A 13,925-nucleotide genomic window follows, 5' to 3' on the forward strand; every position below is an offset into this window, starting at 1 on the left:
CAATTTTTTAGACTTTGCTTATAGTGTTTTGGGCACAATAATAACAACAAAAGAAGCCAAATACATTTTTTCCCCTTTATTGCATCTAGACTTTGAATCACAGAGAAAAAAAAAAAAGGCTTTTTGTTACAGCAGGGTTACAAAGGAATTCACCCATGTCTGCTTCTAGAACTTGTGTAGTTTAATTTTTTACCTAATTCTCTGATGTCTGATATTTCTTTTTTATGTGGTGCAAGGTATGTATCTAATAATAGCTTCCCCCCCCAAAAATGTGTATTTAGGTGATCTAGCAACATTTATTAAAAAGTGCACCTTTGTCCCCATAATCTGAGATGCCACTTTTCTATTGTAAATTGTTGTGTGTTCTTGCATCCTTTTCTGGGTTTTGATTCCATTCCACCCGGCTGTCTGCCTGTCTGCTCACTGGCCGCACACTATTGTAATTACAGAGGCCCTGTGCTCTGATATCCAATAGGGAAACCCCTCCCCCCCGCCCCGCCCCCCCCACACACACACCTGGATTTTGTCTTTCATGAGTTCTTAGATCTTGCATGTTCATTTTTTATATAAGCTTCAGTGTCAACCTATTCGGCTCCATAAAAAGCCTATTACCAATTTTACAGGGATTGCATTAAATTTATATATTAATTAGGGTGAACTGACATTTTTAAGATGTTGAATTATCCTAGCTGAGAACAGAGGATATCTTCCTACTGTTTGTTCAAGTCTCCATTTGTGTCTTTGAGGGGTGTTGTAAAGTTCTCTTCTATAGTTTTCAAGTTTATTACCAAGTATGTAATCTTTGTTGCCACTGAAATGGAGGTTTGCTGCCATGATGTCCTCTGACTGATTATATGGATACTATTCACTTTGTATATTCATTTTATGTCCTGCTGCCTTGTATTATTGATTCTCTAAGTATTTTCAGATATACTGTTAAATCATCTGCAAACAGAGGTAGAGTTTATTTTCCTATGTTTATGCCTCTAATTGATTTCTTTTATCCAAGTGCACTGGTTAATCCTCCCAGCCCAACATGAAGGAGTAGTGGACATAAAGGGCATCCTAGTCTTGTTCTTTTTTTTTTTATTATTGATTTTTTTTTTTTTTAGAGAGGAAAAGAGAGAGAGAGAGGTATGTGAGAGAAAAACATCTATCAGCTGCCTTCTGCACGCCCCCTACTGGGGATGGAGCCCACAACCCGAACATGTGCCCTGACTGGGACTTGAACCGGGACCTCTCAGTCCGTGGAGTGATGTTCAATCCACTAAACCACACCGGCCGGGCACCATTGCAGTTCTTTTTTTTTTTTTTTTTTTATGAATTTTTATTTATTTTTTTGTTACAGATATTTAACCTTTTTACCCCATTGGCACCCCCCACCCCACCCCTCCACTCTGTCCCCAGCTTAGTTGTCCATGTTCATTGGTCATGCATACATGCATATAAGTTCTGTGGTTTATCTCTTCCCACCCCCCCACCCCCCATCCCCTCTTCTGAGGGATGTCAGTCTGTGCCCTACTTCCATGTGTCTGGGTCTACTGTATTCCTCAGACTGTTACGTTCATTATATTCCGTATATAAGTGAGATCATGTGGTATTTGTCTTTTTCTGCTTGGCTTCTTTCACTTAGGATAATACTTTCCAGGTCCCTCCATGTCGTCTCAAAGGATAAGAGATCTTTCTTTCTTACCGCTGCATAGTACTCCATTGTGTATATGTACCACAGCTTTTTTATCCATTCGTCTACTGGTGGACACTTGGGCTGTTTCCAGATCTTAGCTATTGTAAATAATGCTGCTATGAACATGGGGGTACATATATTCTTCCTGATTGGTGTTTCAGGCTTCTTAGGGTATATTCCCAGCAGTGGGATCACTGGGTCAAATGGAAGTTCAATTTTTAATTTTTTGAGGTAGCACCATATTGTTTTCCATACTGGCTGCACCAGTCTGCATTCCCACCAGCAGTGTATTAGAGTCCCCTTTTCTCCACACCCTCGCCAACACTTGTTGTTTGATGATTTGTTGATGGCGGCCATTCTGACAGGTGTGAGGTTGTTTTAATTTGCATCTCTCTGATGATTAGTGATGTTGAGCATTTCTTCATATATCTCTTGGCCATTTGTATGTCCTGTTTGGAGAGGTATCTATTCAGCTCCTCTGCCCATTTTTTAATTGGGTTCTTTGTCTTCCTTTTGTGGAGTTGTATGAGCACTCTATATATATTGGAAATTAACCCCTTATCTGATACATCATTGGCAATGATGTTCTCCCATACAGTGGGTTGCCTTTCCATTTTGATGATTGTTTCTTTTGCTGTGCGAAGCTTTTTAGTTTGATGTAGTCCCATGTGTTCATTTTCTACTTTATTTCTGTTGCCTTGGGTGATGTATCAGTGAACATTCTGCTCCGTATGATGTCCGAAATTTTGTTGCCTACATTTTCTTCTAGAATTTTTATGGATTCACGGGTCACATTTAAGTCTTTTATCCATTTTGAGTTTATTTTTGTGTATGGTGTAAGTTGATGGTCTAGTTTCATTTTTTTGCATGTAGCTGTCCAATTTTCCCAACACCATTTATTAAAGAGGCTGTCTTTACTCCACTGTATGCTCTTGCCACCTTTGTCAAATATTAATTGAGCGTATTGCCTTGGGTCCATTTCTGGGTTTTCAGTTCTGTTCCACTGGTTTATATGCCTGTTCTTGTGCCAGTACCAGTCTGTTTTGGTTACAGTCGCTTTGTAGTATAACCTGATATCTGGTACTGTGATCCCACCTACTTTGTTCTTCTTTTTCAAGATTGCTGTGGCTATTCGGGGTCTTTTTTGGTTCCATATGAACTTTTGAAGTATTTGTTCTAGTTCTATGAAATATGTCATTGGTATTTTGATGGGGATTGCATTGAATCTATAGATTGCTTTGGGTAGTATGGACATTTTAATGATGTTAATTCTTCCAATCCATGAACAGGGTATGTGCTTCCACTTTTTTATATCTTCCTCTATTTCTTTTTTCAATGACCTGTAGTTTTCTGCAAATAGGTCCTTTACTTCTTTGGTTAAGTTTATTCCTAGGTATCGTAATTTTTTTGGCGCGATGGTAAATGGGATTGTTTTTTCAGTTTCTCTTTCTGTGAGTTCATCATTAATGTACAAGAATGCCGTCGATTTCTTGACATTAATTTTGTATCCTGCTACTTTGCCAAATTCATTTATTAAGTCTAATAGATTTTTGATGGAGCTATTTCCTTCCTTCTACTTGCTCTGGGGTTTTCTTTTTGTTTGCTTTCTAATTCTTTAAGTTGTGAGGTTAGACAATCAATTAGAAATTTTTCTTGTTTTTTGAGGTAGGCCTGTAGTGCTATGAACTTCCCTCTCAGAACTGCTTTCACTGCATCCCATAGATTTTGTGTTGTTGTGTGTTCATTTTCATTGGTTTCCAGGAATTTTTTAATTTCTTCCTTGATCTCCTCGGTGACCCATTCATTGTTTAATAACATGCTATTTAGCCTCCATGTGTTGAAATGTCTTTGCATGTTCTTGTTGCAATTGATTTCTAGTTTCATGCCATTGTGATCTGAGAAGATGCTTGATATGATTTCAATCTTCTTGAACTTGTAGAGATTTAGTTTGTGTCCTATCATGTGGTCTATCTTTGAGAATGTCCCATGTGCACTTGAGAAGAATGTGTATTCTGTAGTTTTGGGGTGTAATTCTCTGTAGATATCTATTAAATCCATTTGGTCTAGTGCTTCATTTAGAGTCTCTGTTTCCTTGCTAATTTTTTGCCTAGAGGATCTATCCAGTGCTGTCAACAGGGTGTTGAAGTCCCCTGCTATGATTGTATTGTTGTCGATTTCTCCTTGGAAGTCCTCCAGAAGATTTTTAATATATTTTGGTGCTCCTATATTGGGTGCATATATGTTTATCAAGGTTATATCTTCCTGTTGGATAGATCCTTTCAATATTATGTAGTGGCCGTCTTTGTCTCTAGTTATGGTCTTCATTTTGAAATCTATTTTATCAGATATGAGAATTGCTACCCCAGCTTTTTTTTGCTTTCCATTTGCTTGGAAAATTTTTTTCCATCCCTTCACTTTCAACCTATGTGAGTCTTTTGTTGAGAGGTGGGTCTCTTGTAAACAACATATAGATGAGTCATGCTTTCTTATCCAATCAGCTACTCTGTGTCTCTTTATGGGAGCATTCAATCCATTTATGTTTAAGGTGATTATTGATATGTACTTATTTGTTGCCATTTTTGTTTAGTGTGGTTCTATTTTTCTTCCCATTTCTACTGCTAATTACAGCAGTCCTTTTAACATTTCTTTCAGTGCTGGTTTGGTGCTAATGTATTCCCTTAGCCTTTTTTTGTCTGGGAAGCTCTTTATTTGATCTTCTATTTTGAATGATAGCCTTGCTGGGTAGAGTAGTCTTGGATTCAGATTCTTATTTTTCATGGGTTTGATTACTTCATGCCATTCTCTTCTGGCCTGTAGTGTTTCTTGTGAGAAGTCAGCTGAGAGCCTTATGGCGTTCCCTTTGTAGGTAACCTGTTGCTTATCTCTTGCTGCTTTTAGGATTCTCTCTTTGTCTTTAATTTGTGGCATTTTAATTACTATGTGTCTTGGTGTGGGCCTGTTTGGGTTCTTCTTACTTGGGACTCTCTGTGCTTCTTGAACTTGAATGCCTTCTTCCTTCACCATATTAGGGAAGTTTTCTCTCACTATTTTTTTGAATATATTCTCTATCCCTTGCTTATTTTCTTCTTCTTCGGGGACTCCTATGATGCGAATATTATTACATTTCCAGTTGTCCCATAGTTCTCTTAAGCTGTCTTCCTGTTTTTTTAATAGTTTTTTCCTTTTGTTTTTCTGATTGGTTGATTTTTTCTACCCTGTCTTCTAATTCACTGATCCGGTCCTCAGCTTCCCCTACTCTGCTTTTTAAACCTTCCAATGTGTTTTTCATTTCTGATATGTCATTTTTTATCTCTTCTTGTTGGTTTTTAATTTCCAATTGGCTTATTTTCAGTGTCTCTATGTCCTTACTCATGCTGTTCAGCTTCCTCAAGATCATGGCTCTGAATTATAGCTCTGTTAACATGCCTAATTGCTCCACATTGATCTCATCTTCGGTGGAGGTGTCTTGCTCTTTCATTTGGCTTCTGTTTCTGTGTTTCACCATTTTGGCTATCACTGTGGGCTTTGGAGCCTGTCAAGTTCTCCCTGTGGGTGTTGGTGTTCTGCTGTTTGTGGCTCCCTCTCCTGTGTTTAGATGAGTGAGGGAGGACCCACGTTGAACACCACTGTCAAGTCTTACTTTCCTGGTTAAAGTTGCCAGCCCAGGAAACGTACTGTTATCCTCTAGCTTTTTGCCTGGAGGCTAGCAGTCTAGGTTAATTGATGAGTTTTGGGTTGTCAGTTGATTGAAAAACTCCCTCAGGTGCTCAGCCAAGGGGCTTTCAGGAGGGTGGGGCAGATGCTGGTTGTTAGTGAGCCTCAATTAGCACTTCAATGGCCCACAGGGTGGGGTTGGATCTCCGAGGGAGGGGCTGCTGCCTCTCCTCAGAGCCCTGGGAAGGAGCAATGTGACCACCGTCCTGAGTGGCTGCACTCAGCCAAAGCTCTGAGCGCCCTCCAAATCCCGAGTGTCCCCACACAGTTCCAGTCCAGTCCGCCCTCCCTCCGCCGGAGCCCAAGGTGAGTGGCTGTGGCTGTTTCAGCCTCTGTCCCGGCTGCGCTGTGGGGCCGCCTGGGAGTGTGACCCGAGGGCGCCGCTCCCAGCTGAGGCCGCTGCCGAGCTGCCGACCGTGGGCTCCCAGCCCCGTCTCGCGCCTTCGCAAGCCTACCGGGATGGAGTCGGTGTCCCTCGTTGTATGGTCCTCGCAAGCTGCTTTTCTGTTGGTTTTTCCCGTCGATTTGTGTGTGTTATAGTTGTAATTCCAGTTTGGTTCTGGGAGACGGTCTGTGTAGCTCCGTTCACTCCGCCGCCGTTTTTTCGGTTCACCATTGCAGTTCTTGATCTTCATGGTGATGCCTTTACTAGATCCCCACTAAGTAAGATGCCAGCTTTCGGTCTAAGATATATTTTTATCATGTTATGAAAGTATTCATCAATTCTTATTTTCTTGACTTTTGTTGAAAATCCGGGATGGGTGTTAAATTGTGTCCAATGCCTCTTCTGCATGGATAGAGATGGTATAATTTTCTCCTTTGATCTATTAATACTATAAGAATGGATTTCTTAATGTCGAATCAACCTTCCGTTTCTAGAACACATTCCACTTTATCACGGCATTTTATTTTCCTTAATGCAGCATTGGATTCTGTTCACTAACATGTTATTTAACTGTTTTACACATTCAGAAGTAAAATTGGTCTATGATTTCCCACCGGGTGGCCCCTCCCCTTCCCTATTTATGATCTTATCTCTACCAAGTGTAGGTGTCTGTGTTAGGCTGGTTTTGTGAAAAAATAAGAACGTTCTTCTCCATTTTCCATGTTGTAGAACAGTTTATGTAACCACTTTCTTGTCTATGAAGGTCTGGTAGAAGTCCCCTGTGAACACATGTGGGCATGGTTTTTTGTTGTTGTTTATTTGTTTTTGTTCGGTTGTTTGCTCTTTGTTTGTGGGCTACTTCCTTAATATCTTTCTCTATTTCTTCTATGGAATTAGAACTATCGTTCCTAGAAATGCATCAATTCCTTTTAGCTTTTAAAAATTATTTCCAGAGATCTGAAAACTAGTCTCATTTAAAACAACAAATTCTTCTTTTTCAATACCTTTTCCCCTTGTCATTTCTCGTTTCGTAGACGGTAGCTTCCTCTCTTTTTCCTTTTCTTCTACTGGTGTCGTCTTCTCTGCCTCAACCGTTTCTGCTTTGCCTTCATTATTCCCTATTGTGTGTGTTTTTGGGGGGTTGCTTATTTTTGTTTCTTTTCTAGATTTTGGTCCTGGAAATTAAGTGAATGTTTTTGTTTTACTGATGTACCTTCATCTAGTTGCTGCTTTCAATGTTTTTCGTAGATTCTGACATGTAGTTTTCATTATATTTATTTGAAAATGTTTACATATTTGTTTACAACTTTCACTGAGGAGTCGGTCCAAAAAAATTATTTTGTACATTTCCAAGTGGAAGGATCTGTTTGGCTTTTTGACATTCTCAATAATCTCTCCTTTTATTACATTATACTCGTAGAATGTCGCTTAAAACATTTCTGCTTTATGGGACAGTAAGATGCTTTATTAATTAGCTAATTGATTTCTGTGATGGTTTCAATGCTCATAAGAAGAAGGTTTTCCTCTGTTATCAGGCTGTGGGGGTCGATACATATCCACAAGATCTGCTTCGTGATGTGGGCTCTTCTACATCCTTGCCTGGTTTTTTTTTTTTTTTCACCTTGATGTGAATTCTTCTACCAGTAGTTTTCTTTTTATCTTATATCTCTGATAGTTTCTACTTCATGAAGGTGGTTTTGTGGGATTTGGTTCATGGATATTCATACATATTTTATATTTCTTGTTAGTCGTGTGTTCCAGCATGAAAAGTGTCCTTTGTTGTATTTGATGCTTATTAAATGGCATTTTACTCTGACATCAGGATCACTACTGCAGTGTGTTTTTGTTTTGTTTTGTTTTTTATTTGCCATTTCTGGTTTCTCACATTCCTTGATTGTTGCCTTTTTGAATTACTTTAAGTGTGACTTTTTCTTTTTTTAATCCTCACCAGATCACATTTTTTTGATGACTTTCAGACAGAGTGGAAGGGAGAGAGGGAGAGAGAGAGAGAGAGAGAGAGAGAGAGAAACATAGAAGTGAGAGAGACACATCGATCGATTGCCTCCCGCACAACCCTGACTGGGGCCATTGGGGATAGAACTTGCAACCCAGGCACCTGCCCTTGACTGGGAATCTAACCCACGACCCCTCAGTCCACAGGCTTCTAACTGCTGAACCAAACAAGCCAGGGCTAGGTGTGACTTTTACAGGTAGCAGAAAGTTAGGTCTTGCTTTATGAGACAATTTGAAATATTTTTTATCTTGTTACATGAGTTAAACCTGTTCACATTTGTTGATATGACTGATGTATTTGGTCCCAATTGTGTTATATATTCTTTATATCATAATTTACTGCATTAATTTCACAATACATGCTGGGGTGTCTTCCTTACTCTAATTTTTTAAATTATTTTGCTATTTAGAAAGTTTTGCGTTTTTGTTCTATTAGTTATTTTTGTGCTTATACATATTTTAAATTCTTTTTAAATATGTTTTTATTGATTATTTTAGAGAGAGAGGAAGGGAGAGAGAGAAATATCGATGTGAGAGAGATACATCAATTGGCTGTTTCCTGCACACCCCCTGCAGGGGATCGAGCCCCAAACCCAGGCATATGCCCCGACCTTGAATTGAACTGGGAACTGTTAGTCCATGGGACAATACTCAATCACTGAGCCAGGCTGTGCTTATACTTTTTAATATCTTTAATCCTCTCTTTTCTTATTTAACCTTATCCTATTAGGTTTGTCAGCATTTTTTCCAATGGAGGTATAATGAACAAATAAAACTACATATATTTAAGGTATATAATGTGATGTTTTGATATACATGTACATTGTGAAATGATTACCACCATCCAGCAAATTAACATATTTGTCATCCCTCGTAGCTATCACTATATGTAGTAAAAACACTTAAGATCTATTCTCTTCGCAACTTTCAAGTATAAAATACAGTATTATACAAATCTCCATAACTTCTTCCTCCTGCATAATTCTTGGACCAACGTTTTCTTATCTCCTCTACCCTCCAGCCTCTGGCAATCACCCTTCTACTCTCTGCTTTTATGAGTCAGATTTTTTTCAGACTCCAAACATCAGTGAGATGGCGCAGTATTTGTTTTTCTGGGCCTGGCATATTTCACTTAGTATAATCTTCTCCAAGTTCACCCACGTTTTTGCAAATAGCAACATATTCTCTTTATTTATTTATTGTTTAAAATCATCTTGATTGTTGAAAGTATTACAGATGCCCCCATTGACCTCTGTCACCGCTCCCCCCATCCCGCCTTTGCCGCACTATTGCCTGTGTCCATGGCTACGCATATATGCGTGTAAGTTCTTTAATTAATCTCTTCCACGCCCCCCCCCTCCCCTCTGAAGCTTGTCAGGCTGTTCCCTGCTTCCCTGTGTTCTTCTCTGCAGTGGTTCTCAACCTTCCTAATGCCTAGACCCTTTAATCCAGTTCCTCGTGTTGTGTGTGGGTGTATCTGCATGTGGCGGACCCACCTGGAGATGGAGAGAGGGGCGGTGTCTCGGCTCCTAAGACCATCGGAAATATGTGTTTTCCAGTGGTCTTAGGCGACCCCTGTGAAAGGGTCATTCGACCCCCAAAAAGATTGTGACCCCCAGGTTGAGAACCACTGCTTTAAAGGCTCGATAATAGCCCATTGTCTATATATACCCCACTTCCTTTTGGCTGTTCCTAGCTGCCCCCAGACTATTCAGCCATGCTGATTCCCTCAGTGTTCTGGTTGGGACAAGAGAAAAATGGTCCTCGTGGGCACGACCCTGCATAGCTGGGCAACCAGACATTCACTGTGCTCCTACCTTCCCCCGTGGGAGGAATCATGGGCCGAGGGGGTCTCCCTTGGCACTGAGCTGCGCCACATGGCGGGCAGGTGACATGAGTAAGTTGAAACTATACTTCTTATCTTCTTCAGTGTATCTGTTCTCAGACTTTCTGCTCCAACAGGGTGCTGGGACCTCTCTGCTAGACTTGTAAGCTCCCACACACGGTACTGGCATCCATGGGTGGTTGTCAAAATGATGTTCCTATGAGAAGTGCTGGAAACTCTTATTCTGCCATCGTATTTTTTATTATTTTCTTATTGATTTTCTTAGAGGGAGAGAGATAGAAACATCAATGTGAGAGAAATATCCATCGACTGCCTCCTGCACGCCCCCCCCCCACTGGGGTTCGAGCCCACAATCTGGGCATGTGCCCCGACCGGGAATCAACCAGGACCTCTCCGTCCATGGGATGACGCTCAATCCACTGAGCCGCACCAGCCAGGCTTATTCTGCCATCTTGCAGACATCACTGGTTTTCAATTTTTAAGGATAGCTATTGATTTTTTACCTGTTGTCTATACAATAGTCAATGGACTTCTTCTATCCTCTCCCTATTTCATCTCTTCCTCATTTAACTTGCATTATTTCTACAGTATCAGAAATGATAACATTAATTTACTCTGCTTTCAACTATGTCCCCACTTTAATTTAGTCTTAGGTTCACAATTAAATATATTAAATGCTTACCATCAGTCCTTTTGCGGAAATTTCCTGTTATTTCTTTGTTAAAGGAAGCTTATCCTTTGGTATAGTCATTGTAATAAAAATTGTACTTTTCTTTATTCATTTATTTTATTATGTGTACTATTTCATGTAATTACATAGCCCTGTAAATCATTTTTGTTAACAGCTTTGTAATATTCCACTATATGGATAGACCATGACTTTCTTTGTCATGCCTGTAGGGCTAGACAGATACGGTGCTCTTCATTGTCACATTTATAAAACACCAGAACCAACATCTGTGAATATAAAGGTTCTTCTACATTTTAGATCATTCACTGAGAATAGATGCTTAGAGGTGAAGAGATTAGATTGAGTCTCTTTGAAGTCTAGATACATAGTTACAAATTACCCCCAACGTTGTTGTCCTCATCTAACCCTTGCCCAGGCTCTAGTCGACAGTCATGTACAAAATTGCAAGGTTTCTAATATACTATGAGCAGAATCTTTTCCCTCTGTGTTCATACGAAGTGGGAGGTCCTTCCGACCATCCCTAGTCTCGCGGCAGCCCTCCCATTGGCGGTTTCCCAGCGGGGATCCGTGCAGTGCGCGTGGCCATTTGCAGATACCTCGTCAGTTCTCGGGGGGCGGGGGGCGGGGGGGGGGCGCATTCTGCAACTGTCTCGGGCTTCCCTTCGCTGACCTTTTAAACCAAAGAAACCAAAATGGAAGCTGAGAGGACTTGAAGAACTTTGCTTTTTCTCCAAACATGAAAACCAAACAAAAAACTAGTTTGTTTACTTTTTCAGCATTTTTAAGTTTTAACTTTCTTGTGACCTAAGCCTTTTTGGCATCGCATTTAGAGAGTTCTACTTTATTCTTATATTTTTCCCAGTCGCTTTTCCTCTTTTCCATCTTCTAAATGTGTTCGTTACAGAAACCTTTTTCTTGAAACCTAGCATACTTCAAATATATGAACACTTCAAATGAATACTTCATACATTTGAACCATACATGTCACATGCTTTGCACAAATCTACGTTTTCCCTTTTATAAAATAAAACAATTATTTATTTTTAAAAAGGAACACTTTCAGTATAAAAATAGAGAGACAAGGAACCTCTTGTTCTAAAAAACAAGTCATGTCAAGCCCACCTTCTTTTGTTAAGAGAGTTCTGGGCCGATAGATTGGAGAAGTCCGGTAGACAGAGTATCCGTATCTGAAGTGAATTTGACCCTGTTCTCAAGCTCTTTTGCGGAAAAGTACAGCATTATCATCTGAGTGAATAAGCAATTGGGGAGATGAGGGGCTGGTTAGACAACCAAAGATTCTGATGAACAGATAAATGCCAACTTGGCATTCCAGTCCATGCCACAGAGCTGCCCTTGGCATTTTCCAGGTTATTACTTATAGTAGTTATCTGGATGAAGTTGGGAAAAAATTATGTCCCAAAACTAGCAGATTGTGGAGGCTATGATGATAGGTAGCAGTAATCAAACGGGTCAAGGAAGAGAGCAGTCAGTAGTGTGTGACTGTACTTGGGTTTCAGAAATGCCACCACACCTGTATATGTAGAAGCAAAGCAGACAGATATTTGTTTGGTTGTGAGGGTAGAAGGTTGATGGAACATTCATTGTGGTCAATTCAAAACTAGGATGTTGGCTGTGCTAATAGAAGCCCAGTATAAGTAAGGAAAGTAGAAAGTAATGACTAGCTGGGTGATCATACATCGATTGACGAGACCATATGTGGACTGCTGCTTCCTGGGTTGGCCTTTCTCACTAACAGGGACAACCTGGAGGATGTCCTAGGATGAGTGGCTAGGACGATTCAGAGGTCTTGAACTCCTGTCATATGAGAAACTGTTGAAAAATAAGAATGTTAAGGAATTGAAAACCATCTTCCAACATCCAGACATCTTTTCTGTGCAAGCAAGGGTAGACTTTCTGTGGTTTGGGGAGCAGAATGAAGACCACTGAGGACTCATCCCTGGGTTTAATACGAGTGACAATTTTTGGCATTCAGAGGTGTGTGTAGATAAAATAGGCTCTGCCATAGACACCAGCATGTCTTCTCTGTCTGAGCACATTAAGGACTCCATTAACCTTGCGAAGGTCAGGCGTGGCCACGTGACTGGTTCTAGCCAATGAAATGTGAGTCAAAACAAAAGTGTTGCTTCTGATACAAAGTGTTGCCTGTACATGATACTCTTTGGCATTCTTTTCTCCTGCCTCGGGGAACTCTGAAGCCTTGTATTAAAGTGGAAGGACCAGCCTTGGTCTCTGAGTATCTTCAACCATGAGAATCTCCCACAACCACCATACGGCGCTCCCTACATGGAACATGGAGTGTGAATGGAAAACAAGCCTTGGCTGTTTCTAGCCCCTGAAGTTCATGGGTCTTATGATCTTGGCATAACCTCTTCTATCCTGACTAACACAAGTGCCATCAAGATGCAGTGATTCCTCACGAGCGAGCATTGGCAAGACAAGCACTGTGCTCCCAGGACTGGCACACATCGCTCTCTTTGTCTCTTCTCTTTATTGCTGCCCTACATTCGGACTATTGCTGGGGCCTAACTTAGTCAACTGAAATTTTCAGTTTGTTCCAGGACTTCCTGGGAAGTGATCCTAATAAAAAATAAAATCAGGCTAAGCTGATTATCTTCTGAAACTCAACTTCATGCCCAGCAACATCACAGATGTATGGATCCTGTCCACAGGGGCACAGCTGACAGCAGCTAGGTGGTTTACTCTGCAAAGATTCTACTGCCACATACACACTCACACACACAGCGTTGTCCATGAAAACTGTGAGGTCCGCCAGAGATCTCAGGACCAAGGTGACTTTTTGAACGTGAACTATGCAGTTTGGTTCATGCTGACAGGGCTATGACCAGCGGTCTGTTTCGGCCTGTGCATGTACATACACGATTTACCTATAACAAAATTTCCGAAGGATGCCCTTGGTACCATCTACAAACCTGTGATTCTCTCAGGAGCCAATGCAACTGAAGGAAGCACATTGAATGCCACAATGTACCCACTTAGTGTTATTGTTAAAGTTGTTCTCTGCTGGGCAGTATCTGATATGTTCATGAAGTGTTTTTTTCTGGGGGAGAAGCTTTTGAGGTGATGGGAGCCCGGAAGTGAAAGGAACAAAGTATGTATCTAGCCTGAAAAGAAATGAAGAACTGGAATTAAAAGGTGATTCCAATGGGGGAAAAATGGACAGGACAGATTTAAAATGATAATTTAAAATACATATGAATGCATATAGATGCAAATATATATATTTTTTGTTATATATCAAACCAAACCCACAGCTGATTAACCAGAGCTTCACTTTTGTTGTTCACAGGAAACCAAAATCAACTGTGTTCGTCTGGCTACGAAAGGTATGTTGGCACGTACTTGGCATGTACTTGGCATGTACTTGGCGGTCTTCAGCCATGCTTTAGACATTTCCGTATTTCTCCCTCTAGCCACAGAGGGAGAGTTCCGGCAACAATAACTAAAAATAACAAGAAAGAATTGTTATTCTAGTGCCCAGAGCATAGTCAGAGCTCAAAACCTATTTGTTGAATCAGTGGATAGATGGATTCCGGACTGGTACATTTAATAG

At 40.5% G+C, this 13,925-nt stretch overlaps 1 protein-coding gene across 2 annotated transcripts in view; it reads left to right on the top strand.

Moving 5' to 3' along the window:
* The window catches only part of PTPRT (protein tyrosine phosphatase receptor type T), a 967,960-nt gene that overhangs the window by 780,807 nt on the left and 173,228 nt on the right, over positions 1-13,925 (top strand). For both annotated transcript variants that reach the window (XM_036244362.1, XM_036244363.1), the window contains exon 13: positions 13,662-13,698. In XM_036244362.1, the coding sequence (XP_036100255.1) occupies positions 13,662-13,698 (37 nt within the window). The remainder of the gene's footprint in view (positions 1-13,661; positions 13,699-13,925) is intronic.

This window comes from Molossus molossus, unplaced genomic scaffold (genome assembly GCF_014108415.1).
Source record: "Molossus molossus isolate mMolMol1 unplaced genomic scaffold, mMolMol1.p scaffold_m16_p_6, whole genome shotgun sequence".
NCBI lineage: Eukaryota > Metazoa > Chordata > Mammalia > Chiroptera > Molossidae > Molossus > Molossus molossus.